The following is a 21115-nucleotide window of genomic DNA, read 5'->3' as shown; positions in this document are numbered from 1 at the left end:
TGATCCAGTAGTATGAAGGTGAATGGGTCCCATACACTGCCCCTTTTAACCCCCGCGTCGCTCGCCAAAAGCGCACACGGCCGCAGCCTGCACCCCCGAGCATACATTACCTGCTCGGCGCTGCGACTTGAGAAGCTCCCGGCTCCCCTCGCTCCTCTTCAGCCAATAAGTGCATTATTATTATTATTATTATTAATCAGCGCACGGCAGCACTGATTGGCTAAAGAGGAGCGAGGGGAACCGGAAGCCTGAATCAAGCCGTGGCACCGAGCAGGTATTGTATGCTCGGGGGTGCTCGCGGGCGGCCGGGGGATTAAAGTGGCTGTGGGCTGAAGGCGGGTGGGCTTTCGGCCAGTGGCGCAGGAGTTAAAGGGGCCGGGTCCCATACACGCAGAGGATACCATTCACCTTCATACTATTGGATCCGCAGCGGATTTCACGGCTTACTCTCCTGTAGGGAAACCACCGAATCCACCATATAAAGTGGCCCTATAAGTCAATGTAATGACAAGGGAAAAACCAAGGCCAGGTATGCATCCATTTGGCTAGCAACCGACAGTGTAATCTTTGGCTGGTCTCCCTGAGATCAGCGATCTGTTTCTCTTATGGCTTTACTAGGCATTGCTCCCGCCTAGCCAGAATCCTGCCCCACACTGATGAGGGGCAACACCCCAAAACAGCTGCATGTGGATGCATGTCATTACATTGACTTATAGGGCCACTTAATATGGTGGTTTCCCTACAGGAGCCACCCCTTGGCTGGGTCCTTCCCGGAGGGATATCTGGATAGTCCTGTGTTTCGAGACTCTTAAATGAGGCTCCACAGGATCTTTTTTGTATATTTATGTTTCCCAGGGAGTAATGTTCCTAGGATTTTACTGCATTGAGCGCTTTGGCTAGCAGCCGGCAGTGTTGTCTTTGGCTGGTCTCCCTGAGATTAGTGATCTGTTTCTCCTATGTATCAGAGGGGACCCTTCTAACACATGAACTTTTCTGCTCAGGAAAAAAAAAAAGTGTTTTTTTTTTTCATATTTAAAGCATTACTGTCATTTGCAGTAACTTTGCACAAATTCGCAGAGTCTACTTAGTGAGCAAGTGGTATGTACGTGCTGGCTGGGGAGTGGAGAGCACTGTTTCTCAGGATTGCACTGGGTCTTTGAGGTGAGATCCGTGATAAGTAACTTTTCACATATGAGGAATGCAGAATCCACCCGTGCATAGAATGGTGTCTATGGCACCGGCGGAGAGGTGCACGGCCGTGAGCAAAACGTGACACAGACGGAGACGCGCTCGCCCGCATCAGACCACCGGTGGGTGTGAGCTGCAGAATGCGTGACGGGTTTTCTGTCGCCATTCCGTAGTGTGCACGCACCCTTAATGGGGTCTATCATCTGGTGTCTGTCATCTGACATATCTGGCCCTGGTTATTTTTTCCTATGATAGAACAGTAAGTTATAATTTTCTTCTGTACATGGTTATACGTATGAATAAAGCTATAGTCAGTATGCTATTTATGTCACAGTCTATATCTGGCCTATAGACTACAGAGAAACCGTGATGATTCCCAGAAATGGGAGGCATTTGCCCTTACTTAATATGGCTGCCTACGGCATTGCAACACAAAGGCTGCGAGAACTACGTTTCCCAGGAAGCAGCGCGACTTCAGCTGTCATAGACGGAAGCCGGTGAGGGTCAGCGTCTGTGTCTTGGTGCAGGAGACAGGTCAGGCTACGCTGCAGGTTGTAGGGTTCGCGTAGACTGTAAGGACTAGACATGGACAACGCCGGGAAAGAGAGAGAAGCCGTGCAGCTGATGGCCGAGGCCGAGAAGAGGGTGAAGTCGTCGCAATCCTTCCTGAGGGGTCTCTTCGGGTGAGTGCAGGGAGGGGGTGGGGACGCTGGCTGCTTCATGGAGGAGGAGGAGGAGGGAGAGGTAGTTTCCCAGCCATGATGGGGGAGACCGTGTCAGGCCTGTCTGATGTGTCACTGCACCAGGACTCTCCTATTATGTCACCAGTATAAACATGTCTGCTACTGGATCTCATTGTGTGATGTCATCCCCAGCATCCTGACCAGTGACTGGATGACGTCATTAGGATTGGAATTTATTCATCATTTATTGGTATAATATCAGATACATCTACACAGGGGTCGATATTAACGTCTATGTCCGAGAGGTCCAGTTGTGTACACCTGCCGTCCATTGTACCATGTGGAAGACGTGTACGGCTATGTGGAGAGCTGTCCCCTCTTCTCTATGGTTTTGTTTTAAGCTGCAGTTAAAATCAATGGGAGCTTAAAGGGGCATTCCAGAGTAAAAAAAAAAAAAATCTATCTAACCACACCCCGAGTATTGTTATGGTGCTTTTACACGCACAGATAAACTGCTCAATCGATGTTGAAGTGTCGGGTTTAGGCGATGCGATAAATCGTGTAACAAATCTCGTTATTTCCATTGTGGATCGTTATCCTTCTCTTTTTTTTGCTCGGAGCGACGGTTTAGACGACCCGAACTGAGAATGGCTAGCGACGGTTTTAGGACGTGTTGAAAGGGCCTGATTAACGATTTGTCGCTCGTCCTTTGATCCGTGGCTTCGTTTACACGGACAGATCATCTGTAGGTTTTGGTCGTTATTGTGAATTTTTGAACAATTATCAGAACGTATTTAAGGGCCGTTGTTATTTTTCCCTCTGAGGGTGCGTGCACACTACGGAATATGTGCGGAAAACTACACAGCGGATTCCGACGCTTGTTCCTGCTCGTGGCGGCGCACATCTCTGCCTGTCCCATAGACGCTATTCTATGGCCGGGCCGAATTGACGTGTCAATTGTTTCGGCGGACGACGAGATCTGCCTGTGCCAGACGGAGATGCGAGCCGGAATGAAATTGGCGCCTAAATTCCTGTACAAAGCGGCCATTGTCCACCCCTGCATTAGCTGTGGCTGTCCAGGCATGATGGGAATTGTAGTTTTGCAACAGCTGGAGGGTGATGTTTCCCCATCCCTGATTTTACAGGTACGCTTTTAATCAGAACATATGTGACCGTGAACTAGTCATCTGGGCTGTGACTAGTCACGGCTCTCTGTCCATAAAATGCTTTTTAATCCTGATAACGCACCTCCATGCCCGTCAACCCAGCAGAATGCACAGCCCAGATGACTAGTTTGTGGCTCTCCCCCGGCACAGAAAGCATTTTGCCCAACGTGAAGAGCCCGGAACCACCAACACCAATGGCAGACCTGCATGCGAGATCTGTGCAGCTGTTCTGGGAGCCCAGTCGGCACAAATGTGCTGATTGGTTCCCGTTAAAGGGGACCTGTCATCCCGGCACCTGGGGCAGAGCCCGCCCGACCCCCTGGTAGAGCCCCCAATACGTATCCGCTCCTGAAGTCCACTGCTCCAGTGATTTCCTATGCACATCAGATTCATCTATTCTCATTTACATATTGAGTGTGCAGGCCATTGGGCGGCTCTGCCCAGGGGCAGGGGTGACAGGTTCCCTTTAAGCAAAAAATGATGCTGAAAAAACATTAAAGTACCGACCATTGCAGATTTTTGTTGTCTTTACTCCCTGACTATATTCAGAATTGACTGTGCATATGATCAGTCCCTGTAAAAGAAATGTTTTCCGTTGCCTGGGGAGTTTATGTTCAGAAAAAAGCATTCTGGGAATTGTAGTACCGAGCAACTGCTCAACCAGGAAGTACAAAACAAAGACCCCAAGACACAAAGATTAGTGGTAGTTTCACAGCTGAGGCAGACATGTAAGCAGTGCTGAGCTTTTCACATCTAATATCAGAGTACCCCTTTAATAGATTGTGGGGGTCCAGGACCGATTAGCTGTTTGAAGTAAAAGAAACAACACTGCATTTCCTCGCACTGTCATCGGTTTTTTATCGTGGATTACCCCTTTTAAAGGGGTACTTTTTAGCTATTTTTTTTTCCTTTCAAATCAACTGGTGCCAGAGATTTGTAGTTTATGGGTATGTTCACACTGAGGAAAAGGCGAGGAATTTCAAGCAGAATCCGTGCTTAATTTTATGCATACTCTGCTTGAAATTCCACCAGTAAAATATGTACAGAGCAACTTCCCATTTTGTTCAATGGGCTTTCTGCTCTGTTCACATGGCGGAATGTCCCGCCGCTATCCGTGTTCCGCCCAGAGAATTGAAGAGAATTCTTTGGGCGGATTCCGCTAGAGAAATCCCATAGAAGTCATTGAGGCTTTGAATTTCTGCTTTTTTCTCGTGTAGCACGCCTATTGCGGCAGAGCTAAAGAAGAGGAAATTTCAAGCTGGAAACTTTCCGCTTTAATTCCTTGCCTATTTCTCAGTGTCTAGTCTTCCAGTACTTATTAGCTGCTGTATGTCCTGCAGAAAGTGATTTATTCTGTCCAGTTGTTACTGCTCTGGACAGTTCCTGACATGGACAGAGGTGGCAGTGGAGAGTACTGTGTCAGACTGGGAAGACACACCACTTCCTGTAGGGCATACAGCAGCTGATGAGTACCGGGAAACTGGAGATTTTTAAATAAAGTAAATTACAAATCTGTACAATTTTAGTGAGACCAGTTGGTTTAAAAAAATAATATATATATTTATTTTATTTTTATTTTTTTGCTGGATTATCCAGTGCTAGAAAAACATGGCCACTTTCCCCCTACTGTTGTCTCCAGTTTGGGTGGGGTTTTGAAACTCTGTTCCATTGAAGTAAATAGAGCTTAATTGCAAACCGCACCTGAACTGGAGACAACATTAAGGGGAAAAGTGGCCATGTTTTTGTAGCGCTGGATAACCCCTTTAACTTCAAAGAAACTGAGCAGCAACCGCAGACACAGCCAGTATACAGACGCCACACTGATCTGTATACTGACTATAACCAGGATTTTGTTATGTGACATCTGGAGCGTTTCTGAACCTGACCTGGCAGCACGTCTCCAGCCCTTCCTGGCAGCAAGAAGGCGGTGGCGCTGACCCTTGCCCTCCGGGGAGGTCACATCTCTCTAGGGACGCACAACCCATCGTTATTCAGGTTGATACTTGTTAATCCAGACTTGATTTGATGAAGAAGATTGAGGTCAGGCGTCTTTTAGCTTCCATCGGGCGCCACCTGTCCCTTATGATACTGACGCTGGGGAGAGGTTTCTGCCATGTGTGATGCAGCATTGCAGGGACAGATGTTACACTCCTATATATAGTGTACGCTGCAGCCATTGTGCTTGTAGGAGATCAGGAGAATGTGGACTTTGCTGCAGATCTGCAACACTGCTTTGCTACACTGATCTGCTTCGTATACGCCATGTGTGCACGTACCCTTAGGGTACAAACACACACACTGTATACACAGCGTATTTTAGCAACAATACGCAACAAATACGCAACAGATTAGATCTAAATAACTGAACACAGCATCAAATCTGCTGTGTATCTGCTGCGTATACGCTGTTTGTGTTTGTACCCTTAGGGTGCGTTCACACCTACAGGATCTGCAGCAGATTTGATGCTGTGTTCAGTTATTTAAATGAAATCTGCTGCAGAAAATCAGCTGCAGATCCTGTAGGTGTGAACGCACCATTAAGGGGAACTCGGGCATTTTTTTTTTTTCAGCTGGTAGCAGACAGTTATACAGATTTGTAAATTACTTCCATTTAAAGGGGTTATCCAGCGCTACAAAAACATGTCCGCTTTCTTCCCGAGACAGCAGCTCGCTTGTCTCCAGTTTGGGGTTTTGTAATGGTGCGTTTACACCATTTATTTTTTAAGCCAAAGTCAGGAACAGACTATAAACAGGGAACGGGTCATAAAGGAAAGACTGAGATTTCTCCTCCTTTCAAATCCATTCCTGGCTTTGGCTTCCAGAATCTGTCAGATAAATCTGCCTGTGTAAACGCACCGTAATGGTGCATTTACACGAAACGATAATTGGCCCGATTGTACGATTAACGATGTCGGAGTAACGATTATTCTTTCATAATGATCAGCGTTTATACGGTACGATATATCGTACGGAAAATTCGTTTTGCGATCCTTAAGCCTATCTCGCACATTGGTTAAATCGGCGAACGACTGTTCACACGGAACGATCTGCAAATTTTTTGCGAACGACGATTTGATAACATGTTGAAAGATCAAAATGAACGATTTCTTGTTTGCGTTTGATCGTTCGCTGCGTTTACACGTACGATTATCGTTCGAATTCGAGAGAGGTGTTGTCTCTATATTGAGGCACCGATTTTTGTTTTTATAACGATCAGTGTTTAGACGGAGAGGTAAATCGTTTAAAAAAATGTTATTGCGATTGTTTTAAGATCGCTTAGGCCCATCTCACACATGGGGTAAATCATTAAAAGACTGTGTACATGAAGCGATCTGCGATTTAAGAACATGTAGAAAGATCACGAACGATTTCTCGCTCGTTGCTTGATCGTTCATTGTGTTTACACAAGACTATTATTGCTCAAATGCGATCGTTATCACGAATCGTTCACCGAGAATTGCTTCATCTAAACGCACCATTACAGAACCTGCACCCAAACTGGACATAGGAGTGGTGCTGTCTCTGGAAGAAAATGGCCATGATTTTGGAGCGCGGGATAACCCCTTTAATGCTGCGTTTACACGAAACGATAATTGGCCCGATCGTACTATTAACGATGTCGGAGTAACTATTTTTTTTTTCATAACGATCAGCTTTTAGACTGTACGATATATCGTACGGAAAATTCGTTTTGCGATGGCTTAAGCCTATCTCACACATTGGTTAAATCGGCGAATAACTGTTTACACGGATCGATCTGCGAATTTTTTGCGAACGACGATTTTAGAACATGTTGTAAGATCAAAATGAACGATTTCTCGCTCGTCGTTCGATCGTTCGCTGCATTTACACGTACGATTATCGTTCGAATTCGATCGTTATCATGCAAATTCGCACGATAATCGTTCCGTGTAAACGCAGCATAAGGGGAAGTGATCAGCATAATTGTGCTGATATGGCTCCCAGCTGCATCCTATAAATCTAGGATGCAGCTCCCCTAGCATAGCAGCAGCGTCTCCAGCTGTATCTTTATATCATGGAAAAAAGTGTTTTGCTGCAGGGCGGCAACTAGTCAACTAGGCGGAGAGCCACTAACATGTCTCTCTGCCTGACAGTCATCTCTGCAGAGCGTGCTGACAGGCAGGGAGCCACCTGTGACTAGTTGCCGCCGCTCTCCTGTCCTCCCACCCTGCATTTTCCATAAAATAAAGATACCGCCGCAGATGCTGCTGATATGCTAGGGGAGCTGCATCCTAGATCTATAGGATGCAGCTGGGAGCCATATCAGCACAATCGTGCTGCTTGGTTCCCGTTAAAAATCTCCAGTTATCCAGCACTTATTAGCTGCTGTATGTCCTGCAGGAAGAGATGTATTCTGTCCAGAGCAGTACTGGGTATGGGACCACTGGTGAGCGTTAGACTGGTACTGGGTACGGGCGTTGTAGTTAGTACTGGTACTGGGTATGGGACCACTGGTGAGGGTGAGACTGGTACTGGTACTCTCCACTCTGACACAGTGCTCTCTGCTGCCACCTCTGTCTGACACCGGAACTGTCCAGACCAGTAGCAAATCTCCATAGAAAACCTCCCCAGCTCTGGACAGTTCCTGACATGGACAGAGGTGGCAGCAGAGAGCACTGTGTCAGACTGGAAGGAATACATCACTTCCTGTAGGATATTTAGACTTTCTGAAACAAGTTGATATGTACAAAAAAAATTCTCTGGACTACCCCTTTAGCGTTATTGAACAACGTCTCAAAGAGACATTGAAGAGATTTCTGCGTCCATTAAACTAGTCACCGGTAAATATTCTGAATTTGTAATTTTTTTCTTTCTATTCTCTTATCCCCACTCCCCCTTTAATCCTGCAGACTGAGCGTGCTGATGCATAGAGAGGACTAATAATCTCCACAGTATGATAGGACTATAGCAGATTTATAGTGAGCGAATGAAAGTAAATGAAAAGATAAAAATTACAGATTCTAAATCGCTGTCTTTTGAGTTAATAAAAGTATTTCTATAGTTTAAAGTGGCTTTCAGAGGTGATACACCCTTTAAGAAAGTAAAAAATATAATTGTCTCTATGACATGTCATAAGTTTTGGAAGCAGCAGGTACACTTTAACTTTCTATACAAGTGGATATAGACTAGAGTACTTGGATCTGAGTGATATGAATAGGAAGCTGAATTGTCTTTTATTCTTTTCTCTCTTAGAGGAAACACAAAGATTGAAGAAGCTTGTGAAATGTATGCTAGAGCTGCCAACATGTTCAAGATGGCCAAGAACTGGAGCGGTAAGTGTCTGCCTCTTATTTAAAGGGGGTGTCTATTGGACAATGGATGCATTGCTTGAATCCAGTAAAGGAAATGTGTCCGGGTGCTCTGGGCGCCATCCCTAATCCCTTTTTTCTAGTGAGACCCCCCTCCATCCTACACAGCTGGTATACTGATGACATGATATAGACAGCGGTAGGGCCCTTTAATATTACATTGAAGAGGTCTGCTTTCCTATACGTCTTGTTTTATGGTGATCCAGTCTGGAGGGCAAACATTCACTAGAATGAATACCAGGTATACTATGTATGTATAAAGCTATTTGATATCCCAAAACTACAAAAATAATAAGATGTATTGTTTCTAAGTTGAAAGTAAAAGTAGTCTACCTCCATAGCCCTGGTTTTTGTTAGCGGCCTTTATTACCCATATAATGTATTGTGAAAAAAAACACAATTATTTAGGATGAGCAACATTCAGCCACTTCTCCAACATCCCTATACCTGCATGTAAACTTCCACTTTGTTTAGACTGTCTCACAATTTGCATAACACTTCTAAAGCTTATATATCTCAGGCTGGAGTGATGGATTCGAATAAGAGTTATATCTCCTGATTCAGGGGGAAAAAAGCCTTATTGGAGTCTTCATGTACTTTAGTCAAAAAGAGTGTATGTTACGCCTGCTTATTACTTTTTTTCCTGTATCTTCTTGGTAGAGTACACTTTGTCTTCTAATATATTTTCTATGCAGAACACCGACAGTTATTGCCAGTGAATACCCCCTATAACATATACACCTGCAAATTACATGTAGATAAGGGTACATGAATGTCACAAGAGTAAAGAAATTAATGAGCGAACATGGCATATTCCTCTGGGAATCTGGAGCTAACTGGAAGCTGCTGAGGTCCTGGCTTTATGAGCAGATATCACATAAGCTTTAAGGCCGTATTACACGGCATGATGCTTAGGGGAAAGCGAATGCTGACCTATCAAGTCGGTTCTCTCTCTTCCCTCATGTTATTTCTGCCTGTGCCATTACACTCAGTCAGTGGGAGGGGCCACCCAAACAGCCCTTAGATCGTTTGGGTTGCCCATTGAAGTCAGTGGTGGTCAGCTGCCGCAGATACTATTGCACAGTACAACGCAATCCTATTGACCGAAATGGTTGGTAATCAGCCAAATAAGGCCGATAATTATTCAGTGTAATAGGACCTTTACCCTGCCCCCGTTTCCTGCGTTCCCTTTTTGCTGCCTCCGTTACTAAAGACAGACTGAGCCTAACTACAGACCGTTATGAACAAATATCTTATATTATATATACTTCTTTTTTTCTTTTTTCTTTTTTTTTTTTTACAGCTGTTGTAATCTCTGTTTATCTGTTTTATAGCTGCAGGTAACGCATTCTGTCAGGCGGCTAAACTACACATGCAACTTCAGAGTAAACATGATGCAGCCACAAGTTTTGTCGATGCCGGGAATGCCTATAAGAAAGCTGATCCTCAAGGTAAGTGGCATGGAGTATTCTACCTGGTCAAACATTTACAATTTATTTTATATCATATGTATGCAAGAAATTGGACATGGCTTTCATTTAAGCGCTCCCTATTAAATAGATTTATTTGTACATGCACTGTTTAATGGGGTTATCCAGAATTTGATACAGTAATGCTAACTGACCAGAGGGGGGATTTATTAAAGAAGTCTGTCCGGTGGTAGGGGAGAAAATAACAAGCAACAATTGCTCACAACCCCTGTGCCCTGGATGTGCTACCTGACCAGCCCTGGGACCCCCGCCAGAAGGCATTTGCCCCTCGGGGGTGAGGGGTGGGACGGGCCACCCCGGCTGAATCACAGCCCGCTCAGCCAATTGGTGACTGAAGTGGCGTCCTGCCCCAGTCACTGGCCAGTCCATCAGCCGGTTTTGACGCGCTGGAGAGGCAATGGTAGATGTCAATTGGTAAAGTTTATGTTCCTCCCTGCCTCTGTTGTTTGCGAAATTCCTCCCTGGCCGGATTTGTCCTTTAAGTGCGGCACATGGCACAGACCAGGGAAAAGTCCTTTAGCACCTTGAGCAAGTGCAGTAATGAGACTCCCCAGTCGTCTCTGCAAAGCCAGAGGCATCATGGGAAATGTCGTCTGAATTAGGAAAACCCTATCACATGAAGATAGCCCAATGCTTCTACTAAAACAGGTATACACAAGGCGTATCCAAGAGCATTTACATTATTCTCCCGCAGTAGCCTATTCTGCACTGTTTAATACAAATGTTTGAGTGCTTCTTTAATACCGTTGCACATTCATCTTAAAGATATTCCCATCTATAAAGTGATAGTATATCAATAGGATATGATATCAAATTATGATCTGCATGAATTCAACCCAGCAATCACTTTAAGGCTGGGTTCACACTACGTATATTTCAGTCAGTATTGTGGTCCTCATATTGCAACCAAAACCAGGAGTGGATTAAATACACAGAAAGGATCTGTTCACACAATGATGAAAGTGAGTGGATGGCCGCCATATAATGGCAAATATTTGCTGGTTTTTTAAAACAACGGCTGTTATATTGAAATAATGGCCATTATTTACTGTTGTATGGCGGCCATCCACTCAATTTCAACATTGTGTGAACAGATCCTTTCTGTGTATTTAATACACTCCTGGTTTTGGTTGCAATATGAGGACCACAATACTGACTGAAATATACGTAGTGTGAACCCAGCCTCAGGGTGCGTGCGGAATGACGACAGATAACCCGTTGTGCATTCCGCATCGCACACCCGCCGGCAGACTGATGCGGGCGAGCGTGTCTCCACCCGTGTCATAGGCTCTATTGTATGCACGGGCGGATTCCCTCATCCATCTGAAGAATGAAATGAATAGGGATGACTGCAGTTCCCTGTGAAGCAAATGGCCAAGAGTGCCACATTGCAGAGGACAAAGGAAGATGCTACAGGGCTGAATCAATGATGCAGCCTCTTCTTTCCCCGTATTGGTGGGGTATTAAAGATCAGACCCCCCCCCCCCCCCACACCAGTCATAAAGTAATGGCATATCCTACCAGTAGGAATATCCCTTTAATATTGCAGAGATAATCACAAATGAAGATCCCAGTCAATCTCCAGAACAAGCTAGTAGAAGCACTCCACAAAATGCTTCTCCCTACTCGTTCCAGCGATCGTGGGGGACCTGATCAATATTTTTATTTTGTATTTTTTTAATAACACATTAAATGTTCTATTATTTAGCATTCTAAATAGCAGGTTTTATTTTGGACATTATTTTAAAAATTTTCTCTCAGTAATGTTTCATGTAACTACATTATTTTGGTCACTTTGCTTTTCATTGTCTTTCCCCAATTGCTAACATCAGAGGCCATCAACTGCTTAAATGCAGCCATCGATATTTACACAGATATGGTAAGGAAAAACCTTCTATAGATCCCACGCGGCTCATCTAAACATGGTGGAACATACATGATCTGTTTCAGGCTGGGCTCAGCATATGTGATATAGCAACACCTGTATTACTGCAAGTTACACTGAGCAGAACTGGGATCACTATAGAACTCCTATCTATAGTGATCATTGTCGGCTCAATGTAACAATCATGGTCTAGACCAGGGGGGTCACACTCTGAGCCTCCAGCTGTTGCAAAACTACAATTCCCATCATGTCTGGACAGCCAAAGCTAAAGCTTTGGCTGTCCAGGCATGATGGGAATTGTAGTTTTGATGCCTTTGGTCTAGGTATTACTACAGTAATATGGATACTGATACAGCTGTATAGCCTGGCGATCCTGAATGTACTCTGCTTCTGAGGTGCCTAAGAATTTAAGGGTCTTTTCTGTGAATCACGTTTGTTTTGCATGCTCTGTTTGGCTTAAAGCATTGGTTTATTTGTGTCTATGGATTTGTGGGTTTCAGTGTCCTGAAATGTCAGCGCACACACGAGCCATTGAATTACTATTCATAGTGAAGCTGTACCGGAACTAGCACATCTCATGTATTATAAATGCAGTAGGAGCACGGAGGACGCACTTGTTTACTGCGCAGCAACACAACATATGGCGAATATTTTTTTTCTTTTCGTTCTGACAAATATAGTATCGTCACCTCTATTTTTTGCCAGAGCTAAAGCAATAGGATGACTACCATGGAACTGGTCCTGGTTTATATGTTATTTTGTAGCGGGGAAATTTATTTCTAATTCTGGCTTTTCATGTTATCGTGCCCAATGTATGTAATTAATTAATATAAATATATACATAAATATATACATGACTTGTTTTAGATATGCAGATATACATGTACTATAGAGTATGAAGCCATATAATGTAGATGTTGCATATTAACATTGAATATTTGCTCTTTTCATATGCAGGGAAGATTTACAATTGCTGCTAAACATCATATTACAATTGCTGAAATTTATGAAACTGAACTTGTAGATATTGAAAAGGTAAGAAATACACATTCATGTCCACCGGTGCTGAAAGGTGGTGGCGTCCTCACTTAGTGATCATTACTGTTAGGATTGTAACTAGAGCAGCTGATGTGCCAGAGCAGTGATTGCATCCCTGGTGTTACACTGCCTCCTTGTGGCAAACTGCACAATGAGCATGCATCTCTTGATGCTACTGAAAGCAGAACTGATACTGTCATACGCCTTAGGCCAGGGGTGTCAAACTCATGGCCCTGCAGCTGTTGCAAAACTACAATTCCCATCATGGCTGGACAGCCAAAGCTTTAGCTTTGGCCACATGTTTGACACCTGTGCTATATGCTGGGCCAATGCTCTCCAACCTGTGACAGTTTAGTTGTTGCAAAACTATAACTCCCATCATTCACAAATTGTAGTTTTGCAACAGATGGAAAATGACAGGTTGGGGGAATACTGCCTTAAAAGGGTTGTCCAGAGAAAATATTACAAAGTCTATACTTAACGTTTCCACACTTCCCTGGTGTCCTGCTGCGGCATCTCTGGTGTCCAGCACATAACACAGACAGCAGCACCCCTCAAATCTGATTCTAAGTCATAAAAATTTTTTTATGGAATTGTCCAGAATTAGAAAAATCAGGTGTACTGTCTAAAGTGTTTAGGATTTGCTTGTAGCCCCATTCACTTCAATGGAGTTGAGCTGCAATACCAGACACAACCAATTAACCAATTTGGATTGTTTCTGGGAAGAAATCAGCCATGTTTTTATAGTCCCCTTTTATTTTAGACTGTTCTGTATAGATCCATGCCTCGACTAGACCAGGGATCAGAAAGATGATCTCTATAGTACTTCCCTTATGGTGACTAATCCATTACAAAGCACTGTAACACTAGGCACTTTTTATAAGATACTAGGAGGAGTGTAAACTGATGAACTGAGATATGAGATTCCCACCATTACCCAAGTTTTCAATAACTATAAGCTGCTGAGATAAATGATTTATTGAATAGTCATTGCTGTATTCTGAATAGTTACCAATAAGTGAATATAAATTGAACAGGGTAAATATAGACACAAGAATGATGTCATTGGTTCCTACTCCTTACAATCTGTTGTTCATCTCTATCTAGGCAGTTGCACATTACGAGCAGTCGGCAGATTACTATAAGGGGGAAGAGTCCAACAGGTAAGTGTATAGTGTATGAGCTATGTACAAAGCTGCTGGTGACCTGCCACTTACCTGGAGTCATGGCAGCCACATACTTCTATATAAAGTGTAAAGGTAGCCATTTCCCAACGTTTTGTATGTTTGATCTATGATTTCAGCTCTGCGAACAAGTGTCTGCTAAAAGTGGCTGCGTATGCCGCTCAGCTGGAACAGTACCAAAAAGCAATAGAAATATATGAGCAGGTTGGTAGTGCTTTATTCTAATTCTGAAATGTTTCTAACCTAACTTATTGTGCATGGTGCCATCCATTTCTACAATACAATGGCCATATAAGCCAGTGGCGGTGTGCCCATCGGTCAGATACCAGGAATGAGGGGGTTTTGCAGGTGTTGGAAGGAAATAAAGGGCTGCATGAACAATCTAGCAGTCATTGGTGAGGTACTGTCTGACGGGCGAGTCAAACTGCATTCTAGGCTCCTTACAGTGGTACTGTCATTTGTGATAACAGAAGTTGAGATTGTGCAGGGTCTCAAGGGTAAGACCCACTGTGATTAAATGTGAAAGCCAAGGGAAGTGTACGGACGCTGGTAGCTGGATGATTCGACTGATAGCCGTAGTTTGTCGTGTTAGACTTATAATGGAACCCGGCTTATATTATCCTTCAAATCAGGTAGCTCACAGTAACCCATGATTGCAGCAGGTCTCACTCCAGACACCCAGTGTGATCTTAATAACATGTCAAAAGTTAATACAAATGACCATACTGATTTAAGCAAGTGCTAGTCTATAAGACTGGTGGCCATATCCTGCACGGGTCTGACGCTACTCTAACAGTCTAAGTTCCCTTTAAACCCCTACAGATCCACTGCAACAAACTCACAGAATTGTACATTTTGTTGGTGATTTATATTTGATTTAGTAGAACGGTGAGGTGTCCGGGTGTAGATGTCACACACACTTGAAAAATCACTGTAAAATACATAAGCAGTCAGCATAAGAACTGAATGATCACTAAATTGTCATGTATCAGTCGTCTCTATTATATCTATATGGTTTCTCACTAATGTACAATATCAGGGGGGGAGCTGACAATATCTGGGGAGCTGACCTGCTGGGCTTATAGTGACAGCTGCATTTCTTGTTCCAAACTGCTGAAAGGGGTTGTCTGGGGAGCAGAATACAGCCGAAACCTTCCATCATCCATCACGGACGAAACTACACTTGCTTGCGATGTCAGGTAGCTGCACACTGTCTCCTATATTATACCATAATATGTGCAGCTATTGGACATCACATACAGGCAAAACACGTGATTATGATTAATCTCCATTCCCCAACATCTTGGAGGGGGGGGGGGGGTGGAGTTTCAGCTCTTGGGAGCAGAAGACTTTAGCAGTCTCCTTTTAAGATCACACATGGTAGCTTCCATATATCTGTCTTTGCTTCCATGATGTAGAAAAATGCTTTTATTATCATTCCCAAGCTCCTGGTCTGCTGCAAGCTGTGAGCCTCCTTGCATCCCCTTCCCATACGTCTCCTTGCTTGACTGACAGCTGGAAGCTGGGCCCCAAGCAGGGTCAGGTATGGGAGGAAGTGTAGGAGCTTGGGAACGCCTCCTTGACACTTTGCACTGTAGAGTAAAAGCATTTTCCCACAGGGGAAGAAGATGTCACTACTTTATGCATAAATAGGTGGCGCAGAAGAAGCCACGAGGGCGGGACAGTGCATATGGGGGCCTGGGGACCCCCAGTGCACCAAAGCACCCCATTTACGGCACAACAGATGAAAATTTAAATAGATTTCTGCATCACATCATCCACAAGTAGAAGCACAAACCTGCTATTGGTTTCCCTTTAAGGGAGCACAAATGGATATATGAAAGGTACCATGTGTCTTCTTGCTCTATCATCTAATAGTGTCAGTAGTTTTGAATCTGAATTGCAGCTGATAGATTGACTTTAATGGTGTATTCATGTTCTTCTACCTAAATTTTTTTTATGTTTCCCAGATCGGAACCAGCACAATGGATAATCCTCTGCTGAAATATAGTGCAAAAGAATATTTCTTCAAGGCTGCCCTCTGTCATTTCATTGTAGATGAGCTGAATGCCAAGGTGAGCACAATCTATATTTAAAGTGAGGAGATCAATACAAAGAATAACCAGTATTATTGTGATTTATGGACTGAGCTCAGCTTTTCTGTTCTCTAATATGTGACGCAATGGCCCAGATATCTCCATGATGCTGCACCACTGGGCCTGTGAAGTTACTTCTACAAGTGGAAGCCATATGATGAATGTTAGCCTGTGTTATCGCCTCTTACAATATAATAGTAACCATAAGTGCCATCTCCAGTGAATGTCAGCCACAGCAAGTACCATCCATAGCAATGCACATACAGTGTGTAATGTGTAGTACACACCTTGGTATTGCCCATGCTGTATACATTTTGGCGTGACAGCAAAGTCTTCTTCTCGATACTACTTTATGGTGGATGACTCTTCTAGACTTCCCATGTACCTATACCCTCATACTACATCCTGCTGAACATACTGGATGGTACACACATGAGCTTGCTAGCATTGGATTATGACCGGTCTTGTGTTATTTTTCAGCTCGCAGTGGAGAAATATGAAGAAATGTTCCCTGCGTTTTCAGATTCAAGAGAATGCAAGCTAATAAAGGTCAGTGTGCCCAGAAGTCATTGGGGTCATGGAGGTGATTCTTGAAGGACGTATCAATCTCATAGGAGCGTTGGCACAAATTTGGGTTTGCAGGTGTTATAGATACTGGACATCCGATCAGGATGAGCTACCTTTCAGATCAGTGCTCACTTGCTCCTTGTTCCCTGCTCACTGCCGCCGCTATTACACGCACCAACAGTGAGCGGGTAAGAGTGTGGGGGGGGGGGGGCACGAGGAGCTGCAGGAGGGGCTCCTGATTATTGTAACAGCCAAAAATCGGCCAAATATGGCCGATAATCGCTTAGTGTAATAGGGCCTATAGTGTCTTTAGGGGTGATTACATAAATTTACTATGTGTTTTCCCTTAGAAATTGCTTGAAGCTCATGAAGAACAGAACAGTGAAGCATACACTGAAGCTGTAAGTAAAAGTGCTGTTTGCATTTGTCATTTTCCTCATGTAAATACTTTGATGTGAATCCAGTATACCACATGAAACCCTTATACTGTGCTGGGTCCGTCCTGCCATTGATCCAAATGGCATCCGGTGGACTACAATGACTTGCATTGGTCTCCATTGTTTTACCAGCAAGAACAGTTCTGCACGCTGTGCTATTATTACCATCAAATCTGGCAGCATTGCTCTGAATGATTCCTCTAATAACACAACATTCATTATTGTTCAATATTTTCTGCACTGGAAACATTCTTGGGGACCATAAAGGGGAGTTTATTAAGAATAAAGATGCTCTATGCACTGGCACCCCCACATTCTGCTGTACTGCACAGCTGCATTGCCTAGAACTAGAAGCCTTGGCCCTATGTATTATGTAGTGGTGGCTCCGGATTAGTGCAGCGCTGCTCCCATTAAACTGAATGAGAGTAGTAACCAGCACCATTACTACAATGTATGACTGTTTACATCTGGGCAATGCAGCTGTGCAGAAAAGCTGATCTTGGGTGACTGTCGTTTGCACCTCACTTATCACCTGCTGATGGTTGATCCGGTGGATAGGGCAGAAAGAATCTTTCCTAGAAAACCCATTTTAACGTTAATTGCCTCTCCTTCAATAATAAATCGGTGGCAGTCTGACTCTTGGCATCTCTGCAGTTCAGCTGTTTGTAGGGTCTATGGTGGTTATGCAAGCAGTGTTAAACGGATAGTTCGGCAGGAAAAAAAAAAAATCTTTCAAATCAACTGGTGCCAGAAAGTGCCACAGATTTGTAATTTACTTCTATAAAAAAAAGTCTCAGATCTTCCAATACTTATCAGCTGATGGATGTCCTGCAGGAAGTGGTGTATTCTTTCCAGTCTGACACGGTTCTCTGCTGCCACCTCTGTCTGTCTAGAGCAGTAGCAAATCCCCATAGAAAACCTCCCCTGCTCTCAAGACTGGAAAGAATACAACACTTCCTGCAGGATTTACAGCAGCTGATAAGTACTGGAAGACTTAAGATTTTTTTTTGTAGAAGTAAATTACAGATTTCTGACACCAGTTGATCTGAAAGATTTTTTTATTTTTTGAACTACCCCTTTAACATTGATTTCAAAATGGTTCATACTTGCAAACTTCATACTATTTGTAGCAGTGGTGCAAGGTATCGCAGCTGTGTATTATTCCACTGGATTACCTTTATCACTTCAGAAACCAACCTGAAACTAGTGCAAACTTAGAAGAGGCTGCAGAACTTGCACAAGTACTGCATCCCCATCAATAAGCAGATTGTTGGGGGGGTGCTAGGAGCATGACCTCCGCCAATCAGATGATAATGGACTTTTTCTGACACCCCTTTAACACATATTTTGGTGCATGTTTAGTGTTCATACATGTCACATATAACAGAAACCAATACGATCAGATCTCATTCTATAGGCTCAGAACCTACGACAAGCTGGGGTAGGTACGTCCCCTATGGGAACCTAACAGCAGGTTAGAGTTATCTAACCTGCGGTTAGTTTTCCTTTTAAAGGGGTTGTCCAGCAAAAATTACTTTATTTTAAATCGACTGGTGTCAGAAAGTTATATAGATTTGTAATTCACTTCTTTTAAAAAAAAAATGTTGTCTTCTAGTACTTATCAGGTGCTCCATGTCCTGCAGGTGCTCCATGTCCTGCAGGAAGTGGTGTATTCTTTTCAGTCTGACACAGTGCTCTCTGCTACCCCCTCTGTCCAAGACAGGAACTGTCCAGAGCAGTAGGGGATTTGCTGCTGCTCTGGACAGTTCCTGATATAGACTGGCAGCAGAGAGCACTGTGTTAGACTGAAAAGAAAACACCATTTCCTGCAGGACATACAGCAGTTGAAAAGTATTGGAAGACTTGAGATTTTTAAATAGAAGTAAATTACAAATCTATATAAGTTTCTGGACATAAGTTTCTGGATATAAGTTTCCGTTTTTTTCGCTGGACAACCCCTTTAACAAAGTGATTGGGATAATATTTTGGATAAAAAGAGACTGTATTGATAAGTGTGTATATATGTATATGTGTGTGTGTGTGTAATATATATATATTATAAATTATTTTTTATTTTTTTCACACTTCAGGTGAAGGAATTCGACTCGATATCTCGTTTGGATCAATGGCTGACCACTATGTTACTCCGCATCAAGAAATCAATCCAAGGAGATGGCGACGGAGACTTGAAATGAAGAAGGGAATCCCAGTGAATATATGTCTGGTCCCTCTTTGTTCCAATCTCTGCAGTTTCAATTTACTTTTACATTTCAGTGCCAGTCTAGTCTGTAGTACAACACGATGTAATGGCTGCATGTCATCGAGCACTGAAGGGATTTCATAGTAAATAAATGATGTAAGATTTAGGAGGATGGAGGAAAGGAGTAATGTGTAAAGCCAATACTGAATGAGTAAGTGTAATTCTTCTATTAGACCCCCCACCCACCCCCTTTTGTCTCTGCACAGTGGAAGCAGCCAGTATATAGTAACAAATGGGTCACTTAGACTTGGCACCTAAAGATTATTTGGCGTAGGTTATCAGCATATAAGCTTAGAATAAGAAGATTGCTACTATATTAAGCTGGAGTCTCTTACCTGGATGATGGTAAGGATGTCAATTAATGGGGGGCTTCAACTTAATTTTTTATTTTATTTTTTAGAAAAATCTAATTATGACCTGTATTGGCTGCTACCAGGCTGATTTTCTGTCCACTCGGCAGTCAGTTCAAGTCTCATACATGTTTTCAATGGGGTTGTCAGGCTAAGCTTCCAGAAGGTCTGCAGCTCATGGCTGTTTGGATATACAGTAAGCTTAGGATAGAAGAAGACACGCTCTTCCTCCGTTTATTTCTGCAATAGTAATCAGATTTTTTTTTAGTTTTTAAAGAGAGATGGATAATGTCTTTACCAGACATTGCAAAGGTAAGTCTACTTACAGACAAAATAGCACCACAACATAGCTCATAGCCAAACTGTGTGCTACCGAAGACATTGCATTGTCCTATTAGGCCTTATTCATCGACTTTAGCATAAGGGCTTATAGTATTCCAAATGAATATGTAAAATAAGATGTGTAACCTGGGTATCTTATATACATCATATGAAGGGGGCGTATTTTCATGAATTTTGCATATCTCATACATCTTATAGAAATATATAGTTATAGGTTGGACGGCAAAGGTGTTGGAAGAGAATGGTATATCAAAGATGTTATATATATTAAATAATTGTAGATAAAGGTTAATCTGTGGACCAAACTATAATATATAATTTTTTGGCTAATATATTGTGTGTATAGAGGGAATAGTATGGTTATGGTGTGGGATTTCCATGGAATAAGGCAATAGTAACAAGAAAGAATGATCAGGCTTCCTATAAGGATACATTGAGTTGGGATCTGTTTTGCAATTCTGCTGTGACCCAAAGGTTTAAAGGAATAGTCCGGCGAAAACTTTTATTAAAGTATTGTATTGCCCCCAAAAGTTATACAAATTACCAATATACACTTATTACGGGAAATGCACATAAAGTGCTTTTTCCCTGCACTTACTGCTGCATGAAGGCTTCACTTCCTGGATAACATGGTGATGTCACTTCCTGGATGAAATGGTGATGTCACGACCCGACTCCCAGAGCTGTGTGGGCTGTGGCTGCTGGAGCGGATGATGGCAGAGGGATGCTCAGTGTCCCCCTGCCATCATCCTCTCCAGCAGCCACAGCCCGCACAGCTCTGGGAGTCGGGGCGTGACATCACCATGTTATCCAGGAAGTGACATCACCATGTTATCCAGGAAGTGAAGCCTTGATGCAGTAGCAAGTGCAGGGAAAAAAGCGCTTTATAAGCATTTCCCGTAATAATTGTATATTGGTAATTTGCATAACTTTTGGGCGGCAATACAATACTTTAATAATAATTTTCACCAGACTTCTCCTTTAAGTATAGGCAGATTTATTGGTGGGCTACAGAGAATATGTAATGATAGCTTTAGTGCCTGCGTTGGGTAAGGCGAAGTATTTGGATGAGTATATGCAGTGACCTGTGATGAATGGT

At 43.2% G+C, this 21115-nt stretch overlaps 1 protein-coding gene across 1 annotated transcript; it reads left to right on the top strand.

Moving 5' to 3' along the window:
- Positions 1–1685: 1685 nt before the first annotated feature.
- Positions 1686–20536, top strand: NAPB (NSF attachment protein beta). Its single transcript, XM_069955618.1, has 11 exons — positions 1686–1871; positions 8252–8331; positions 9702–9818; positions 11690–11736; positions 12700–12777; positions 13888–13943; positions 14084–14168; positions 15935–16039; positions 16541–16609; positions 16978–17028; positions 19155–20536. The coding sequence occupies exons 1-11, from the start codon at positions 1774–1776 to the stop codon at positions 19257–19259; spliced, it is 891 nt and encodes a 296-aa protein (XP_069811719.1). The 5' UTR covers positions 1686–1773; the 3' UTR covers positions 19260–20536.
- Positions 20537–21115: the final 579 nt, after the last annotated feature.

The sequence above is a fragment of the Dendropsophus ebraccatus genome, chromosome 15 (assembly GCF_027789765.1).
Source record: "Dendropsophus ebraccatus isolate aDenEbr1 chromosome 15, aDenEbr1.pat, whole genome shotgun sequence".
Lineage (NCBI taxonomy): Eukaryota > Metazoa > Chordata > Amphibia > Anura > Hylidae > Dendropsophus > Dendropsophus ebraccatus.
Note: the sequence above shows the minus strand (reverse complement) of the source record. Positions and strands in the feature narration are given on the sequence as shown.